The sequence below is a fragment of the Python bivittatus genome, unplaced genomic scaffold (assembly GCF_059951505.1).
Source record: "Python bivittatus isolate LINGU-HERP-01145 unplaced genomic scaffold, Pbiv_v1 ctg000340_np1212, whole genome shotgun sequence".
NCBI classification, from domain to species: Eukaryota; Metazoa; Chordata; class Lepidosauria; order Squamata; family Pythonidae; genus Python; species Python bivittatus.
Window position 1 is genome coordinate 29,252,064 of NW_028277056.1, and position 8,215 is coordinate 29,260,278.

The 8,215-nt window shown below is 37.9% G+C and overlaps 1 protein-coding gene across 3 annotated transcripts in view; it reads left to right on the plus strand.

The window, feature by feature from the left end:
• The window catches only part of CCDC191 (coiled-coil domain containing 191), a 32,597-nt gene extending 26,407 nt beyond the window's left edge, over nt 1-6,190 (plus strand). For 2 of the 3 annotated variants that reach the window (XM_007431729.4, XM_088140756.1), the window contains 2 exons: nt 940-1,094; nt 4,918-6,190. In XM_007431729.4, the coding sequence (XP_007431791.1) occupies nt 940-1,094; nt 4,918-5,050 (288 nt within the window). In that variant the 3' untranslated portion in view covers nt 5,051-6,190. The remainder of the gene's footprint in view (nt 1-939; nt 1,095-4,917) is intronic. The other variant, XR_015796118.1, reaches the window with a different exon arrangement.
• Nucleotides 6,191-8,215: the final 2,025 nt, after the last annotated feature.

Sequence of the window (8,215 nt, forward strand, 5' to 3'; positions counted from 1 at the left end):
TATATTTTCCTTCTTTGTGAAAATGGATTTTCAGCAGTCACTACAGTTGGTCAAGACCAAATATTGAATCAAGCTGAGCATTTACATCAACATTATGCTATTCGTTTAACAATTCTCATTCCAGATGTTAATTAAATATACAGGTAGTCTTTGATTAACAGCAGCAATTGGGATCGGAATTACTGTTGCTATGCAACACGTTTGTAGTGCATGCAGTCCCTGTTGCTGCCGTTAAGCAAGGGTCGCATAGGTCATTAAGCAAGAACCTTACATGACCACGACTTCTGACTTCCTGCTGGCTTCCCCATTGACTTTGCTTGTGGAAAGCTGGCAGGGAAGGTTGCAAATTGTGATCATGTGACTGGAGGACGCTGCAATCTCATAATCGCAAGCTGGGTGCCAGGAGCCCAGATCATGATCACATGACTGTGGGGAAACTGCGACAGGCGGAACTCCAAGGACTGGTTGTAATTAGCACTCATTCAGTGCTGTCATAAGTTTAAACAGTCGCTGACTGAGTGATTGTTAAACAAGGACCCCCTGTACTGACATGCAGACTCATATATCCCATTAAGATTTATAATCAGTGTATTGAGTATAAAAGAATATGAAACAAGTTCTAATAATATTCTTTATTTAAATATTCATTTTTTTCAGTGGCGGGAGAACAATCCTAGTTCCTCCCCTCCTCAAAAAAAGCATTGTCTTGGAAAGTTTTAAGAGATGCTAGTGTAAAGGATTTTTATATGTTGTACCACATGCTGAATTGTACATTCACAATGTATATTCACGATTGTACATAGTTGAGGGAGCGTTTTTTCCTCTGACACATGCACCAAAATATTTGCTTCATCTACCTGGTTGTGTTGTTGTATTGCTGTGTAAAATATAGACATAATTGAATGATACCTTTTTCCTTTCCTTGGGCTTCTTTCCCAGTATAGGGATTATATACTTACTCTGGAAGAGAGTGCAAGCAAAGTCCATGAAACCGCCCTAAAGAAGAAGTTATTTGGGGCTTGGCTTGATTTGGTGAATGAGGAGAAAAGTACATTGTGGGAAAAACAAAAGACTGCAGATCAATACTACAATAGGTAAACATGAATATACTAAATGTGCTTTCACTTAGATTGTATTTATTGCAAGAACTATGCAGTATGTTCCTTGTTCTTTATGTTCTTTGGAATCATCTGAACATTGTGTATGTGTATGCATGTATGTGTATTTTAATGCTTCTGTATCCTGGGAAACAAGATGCAAATCATGTTACTATGATATGTAATTTAGATGCAACTTATCACTTCATGTGGTAAGCCATCCAGAGAATAATGTAACTATACCACTAAATAGAATGAGCCATACCAGATAGAGAAAATCTGGTTATCTTCCCTCCATCACTCTAGTAATGTTCTGAGGTTCTTGGCTGTTACTACTTGCTGTTCTGCCCATCTTTTGCTCTACAGAAAGTTGATACTCCTAGCAATGCAGTGTTATTCAAAGGTATCTATTGAATTCAGTGCTTTTGTTAAATTTTAACTTCTGCATAACACAATGTGGAAGTGCATCTCTACTATACATTTATTCTCATTATCATTTGATACATACACTGAGAATCACCAGCCATTGCATAAATTTGGCAGAGAAAATAATGAAACCATTCCCATGGTGGGGAAGAATTAAGTTTTAGTAACTGAAGTCCAGTCCATTTTATGTATCAAAACTTCATCAGGAAACTCTACATTCATTTATCATAATAGAGAAAAAATTCTGAGCAACAGTCTTCATACAGTGGGGCAAAAAAGTATTTAGTCAGCCACCAATTGTGCAAGTTCTCCCACTTAAAAAGATGAGAGAGGCCTGTAATTTTCATCATAGGTATACCTCAACTATGAGAGACAAAATGGGGAAAAAAATCCAGAAAATCACATTGTCTGATTTTTAAAGAATTTATTTGCAAATCATGGTGGAAAATAAGTATTTGGTCACCTACAAACAAGCAAGATGTTTGGCTCTCACAGACTTGTAACTACTTCTTTAAGGGGCTCCTCTGTCCTTCACTCGTTACCTGTAGGAATGGCACCTGTTTGAACTTGTTATCAGTATAAAAGACACCTGTCCACAACCTCAAACAGTCACACTCCAAACTCCACTATGGCCAGGACCAAGGAGCTGTCAAAGGACACCAGAAACAAAATTGTAGACCTGCACCAGGCTGAGAAGACTGAATCTGCAATAGGCAAGCAGCTTGGTGTGAAGAAATCAACTGTGGGAGCAATAATTAGAAAATGGAAGACATATAAGACCACTGATAATCTCCCTCGATCTGGGGCTCCATGCAAGATCTCACCCTGTGGGGTCAAAATGATCACAAGAACAGTGAGCAAAAATCCCAGAACCACATGGGAGGACCTAGTGAATGACCTGCAGAGAGCTGGGACCAAAGTAACAAAGGTCCCAGTACATCATCAGTAACACACTATGCTGCCAGGGACTCAAATCCTGCAGTGCCAGACGTGTCCCCCGCTTAGCCAGTACATGTCTGGGCCCGTCTGAAGTTTGCTAGAGAGCATTTGGATGATCCAGAAGAGGATTGGGAGAATGTCATATGGTCAGATGAAACCAAAGTAGAACGTTTGGGTCTAAACTCAACTCGTCGTGTTTGGAGGAGAGCGAATGCTGAGTTGCATCCAAAGAACACCATACCTACTGTGAAGCATGGGGGTGGAAACATCATGCTTTGGGGCTGTTTTTCTGCAAAGGGACCAGGATGACTGATCCGTGTAAAGGAAAGAATAAATGGGGCCATGTATCGTGAGATTTTGAGTGAACACCTCCTTCCATCAGCAAGGGCATTGGCTGGGTCTTTCAGCATGACAATGATCCCAAACACACCGCCTGGGCAACGAAGGAGTGGCTTCGTAAGAAGCATTTCAAGGTCCTGGAGTGGCCTAGCCAGTCTCCAGATCTCAACCCCATGGAAAACCTTTGGAGGGAGTTGAAAGTCCGTGTTGCCCAGTGACAGCCCCAAAACATCACTGCTCTAGAGGAGATCTGCATGGAGGAATGGGCCAAAATACCAGCAACAGTGTGTGAAAACCTTGTGAAGACTTACAGAAAACGTTTGACCTCTGTCATTGCCAACAAAGGATATATAACAAAGTATTGAGATGAACTTTTGATATTGACCAAATACTTATTTTCCACCATGATTTGCAAATAAATTCTTTAAAAATCAGACAATGTGATTTTCTGGATTTTTTTCCCCATTTTGTCTCTCATAGTTGAGGTATACCTATGATGAAAATTACAGGCCTCTCTCATCTTTTTAAGTGGGAGAACTTGCACAATTGGTGGCTGACTAAATACTTTTTTGCCCCACTGTATAAGACTTAAAAAGTAAATAAAGTTCCCTTAGAGTTGTACAAACACTAAGTGTCTTCCTGGACACAGCCATGAACTTTTTGTTGTGACGGTAGCACTGCCTTCTGGGATGTTTTTTGAATTCCTGATCTAACCTACAGCTTTGGAATTCTCTGGATGTCTCAGGTTTGACTCTGATTAGTTTCCAATTCAAGAAAAGGCCAGACAAATACTGTCACTCACTTAGATGTGTAAAAATTACAGGTAAATAGAGTTTATCCAAATAAAAGGTTGATACTCAAATTGTACTGTATTGAGCTTTTGTGTTTCTTGCAAAGTGCTGAGGTTATTTCATTTTACTTATTACAAATTTGCTTCATGTTATTTGGAAGGCCCATTCCAATTTGAAACGCAGTATGTTTAATGTTTTGTTATGTATGTGCCTAACAGTAGATGCTTTTTACTAGTATATGGGCTTCACTCTATGCTAATCATAACACCAGCTGATTTTTGAGTGGATAAAATCAGAATCTTACCATTCAGGAAAAAAAATGTGTTAAAACATAGAGATGAATTCCAAATCCTTTTCTTTTAAATCTTAGAATTAAAAAGAAAGGGGTGTATAGGATTTTCAGACCAAACAATAGAGAATACCAAGTGCATGCCTCAGTCTATTTGACTATCACTTAGCCTTAAAAAACCTATAGATAAAAGTCATAGATGGAAGAGAGGCATCTATGCATAAAGACATTTTGGAAGCCAGGGTGATCTATCAGTGATAGACTGAGTTGAGAAAAATCCAGGTTCACATCCTCACCGAGCCACAAAGCTCATTCTCTGTTTAAATTTATCTCACAGGGATAGAAAGATGTGACAATAATATATCTTTGGGAGAAAAAGTGAAATGCAACCTAATAATTTAAAAAATCTGTACAATATTAGGAGTATGTTCCATGATGAATATTGTAAGAATTAAAGTTTTGTGGTGGTATCTATTGAGTTATGGCCCTCCCATCCCTATCTGTGAGGTTCTTGTACACATTTGTTTGGCCATTATGTAACACAGAGAATGGTGGATTACATGGGACCTTGGCAAACATTCATTTTGTTTTCATGAATCTATAGTACATTGGATGCAGTCAATAGTCAGCTGTTATGTTTGAGATACCGTTCTACACATAAAATCTTGGCAAGTAGTTCTCTACATGGATAGAGAAGAACTTTCAATACCTTTTATAATAATTGAAAACAATGAGATACTGTGATTTCTGAGCATAAACAGACTATTTGTCTAGAGACTAGTGACATTTAGCATCTATTTTCTCTAGGGAAATTCCCTATCAAACTGACATGCTCAATACCTGAAAGAGTAAGGAGCAAATAGTACATTACTTCATAATCATATCTGCCTCAACAGTAATAGCTTATTTTTTAAAGCTGTTTGCTTAGTGTGGGGCAAGTATGAGAATAATGAAAAAAAAGTTTTAATAAACATATGCATACCTGCTTACAATTCTACTGCCTTTTTTTTTTTCTCTTACACTTTGTGTGATACAGGAGAATGATACTACTTGCTTTCAGAGCCTGGCAACAGTACCCAGCAGAGATGAAAGAGGAAAGAGAAAAAGAAGAAAGACTAGGAAAGCTAAGAAAGAGAGTAGCTGAAATTTTGCCAGATTTCCAAGCATGACAGAAGGATTTCAGCCCAGAGGACAAATGGAACTTGGAGGAAAAAAATGTTCATGTGACAAATCCTCTAGCTGAGACTGACTCTGTAGCACCATTTCAGTAAACTCATCTCTATGTGCCTTTTTTCCTTCTATCAACAATGTGACAGCATCTTTGGTTTGCAAGGGAATTCGTACTGAATGTCTGCTTTGCAATCAGAATTGGCCTTAAGATCAGAATTTGTCTTTTGCAGTACAGCTGTTGAGAATCCACAGTGTTAACATAGTGATGGTCCTTGCTGTTTACATACATCTACATCAAGACATTTCTTGTCGTCTATCCCAAACAGCTGCAATATAAATTCAAAAACAACCAGTTAACCAATACTAGCTGTGCGTAGTCTTGTCCTTAGCTGCTGGCGAGACAGTTTCCACATGGTTGGAATACACTTCCATGCCCTGTAATAACATAAGATCTTATGTTATGTTATCAAGGGAAGTAGCTTCAATCCTGCTGTATGTAATTGTAAAGGGAGTCCAGAATTGATAGAAAAAACTAACATCAGTATAATTAAGTTTGCAGCAGAAATCTTGCTTCTCATTTCTGAACAACTTTTCCTCCCTTCTAGATAATGTCCTTACTTTTAGTATCACACATACCATAAAACCAGATCATAATTTTATAAAATGCTTGGGGATTACTCAGTTTAAGTATGCACTTTTAAAGGTATGGAGGGGTTTTTTGTCCATCAGCAATGCAAAGATTATTTTACTGTCAGCCATATAATGTGCTTGTTGGTCCTGGCTTTCATATTTAACTATCCCAAATTTTTTGGTAGTTGAATATGACTACTCTGTCAGTTTGGGATAGAAAGTTTGGCTATTCTGGGACTGTATCAGAAAATTGCTATAGGAAAATTTATAATTAATATGCTGCCAGTTATCAGACAGTAGGTTTCAGGAGTTATAGTTCAAATGCTTGGTGCAGCTGAGATGATTAATATAATCTTATATATACCATTTTATATTCATGTTTTAATTACTATAAACCATCATATCCTGAATGTATATGTGGGCTTTTTCTCTACTGAAGAAGTTGGTTGGCTGTACTGCATCTAAAATTGTCCAAATATTATAATTAAACTTATTAAATGATTCACAAAGTCTCTGTATGTGATATATAGATTAAAAAAAGATCCACTGACACAGATAAGCCCAAGTTATATCAGCCTTATACTGAAAAAAAAAAACAAACCAGAATCACTTAAGTAGCCTAGTTCAAAAAGGATACGGTGGTAAATAGAACTTCAAGCTGTGGAAAAACTCCTCAGTAGAGGTCATCCCACAGGGCAATCAAAGGAGGATCAGTATTAAAAAATCTGCCTTAAATCCAAACTGAAAATGTAGTAGGAACATTTGTGTCATCCAAGAGATACTACACAAGTTACAGAATATGTAGTAGACTGCCATCTTCAATTTCTAAGGTGGCCATTCATTACAGTGAATTAGAATCTGCTTACTTTCTTAGCTAAGGTACATTTAAGCCCTCCTATTTTCATATCCTAAGGTATTTCTGCCCTGTCTACTAATGATGCATTACGTTACTGCATGGGTCACACTAACTAGAATTCCTGTAATGGAAGGTCTGGAAATTCATCTACAGTATTATATTGCTGAAACTTTGTTGTGCTGCTAAAAGAATCAACCAGCAAGTCTACTGAAAAACTATTGAATCCACACACTGCAGTTCATGAGAAAATCCAGTTTACAGAATAGGTGAAAAAATAAGCCAACAGCTGAAAAGTGCTGGTAGTGTTCCTAATTATAAAGTTAGCAATAATTCAGTGTTAGGTTCTAGTTCACTTTTTCAACAGTTAAGATGCCCCACTTTTTGCTAGACTTCTCTGCTGTAAAAATGTGAGGTATTCATAGAATATCACTGTACTGATTGATTCCAGATGGCCAGCTCATTTAGGAAATATTTGATTTTAAAGCTGGAACAGATACCCTAGTTTGTCCAGTTTTTCAAAGATATGGAATTGACAGATTTGATTTGCCATCTGTGATTCCTTAACCTACAAGCAGGAGCCTTGAAAAGTTCAGAAAATTTTTCAGATTTATCTACCCATAATATCTTCAAACTATCCTGTTGTCTCTGCACTGGAATGTCTTTCAAAAATGGTCTGTGTTTGCAAGCTGTATCATTTTCTGTACCGAAGGTGGTGGTGGTGGGAGCTTGAAAGGAACAAAAGAATATGGCAAGAGATAATACACAACTAAGCCCTAAGCAGGAATTGTCAGCCCTTCATGGTAGAGCAGACTAAAAAACCAGTGCCATTTAAGTCAGCACTCAACAGCTATCATAATAATCTTGCAAGTCTAAATGCGCTTCCCTTTATCTTCATGTGGACTAGGAGGGCCTTGTCTGAGACATTCATTCAAGTTACTTTCCTGGCCTGTGCTCAGTCCCCTTTTATCTGACCATTGCCTTGCTAGTGGTTCTTCCTCCTGTCCTTCAAGGCCATTCCCTCTTTCCACTACAGACATGAAATGTCAAAACATGATGCAAAATTGGTGACTTACGTGCTTGCATTCAAGTACATGGGATTTAAGTATGCAAGAGCAGAACTTCCATCGTGATGTCTTCATGTGCCTCGTTGTTTCAACAATCTGAATTTGCTGCAGATGTTCATGTCAGTAGGCTTCACTATAGTTTACCCACATGAGTCACAGTTGTTCCCCACCCCCCAAAACTGCTGGTTTAGCCAGAAGAAAATCACATAGCACAAAAGACTAGGTACAGGAGAGTGTTTAGCTTCACTCATCTCTAATGCCTCTTACATCATTTCCAGGTACGGGTACATTTGGCTTTAATTGCTGCTAATATATTTAGTTTACTTTATAGAGAGAAGACACTACTTTTAAATATATTTGTAATTCTGTCAATACAGAAGCACTGTGTAACATAGGTGAAGAATTCCCTAACTGTAAGAACACAGTACTGGTCAATCTAGAGGACATTTTAGCCAGTATCCATAAGTACAACCAAAGCCTAATTTCACTATAAGCACACTCATGTTATTCTACACAAGCTAGGATCTGTAATCTAGAGACTTCCTGGTGAGCCAACATACTGTTGCCCATATTCCACCAACTAGGAGGTAAATGCAGTGTACTTAAAGACTCAG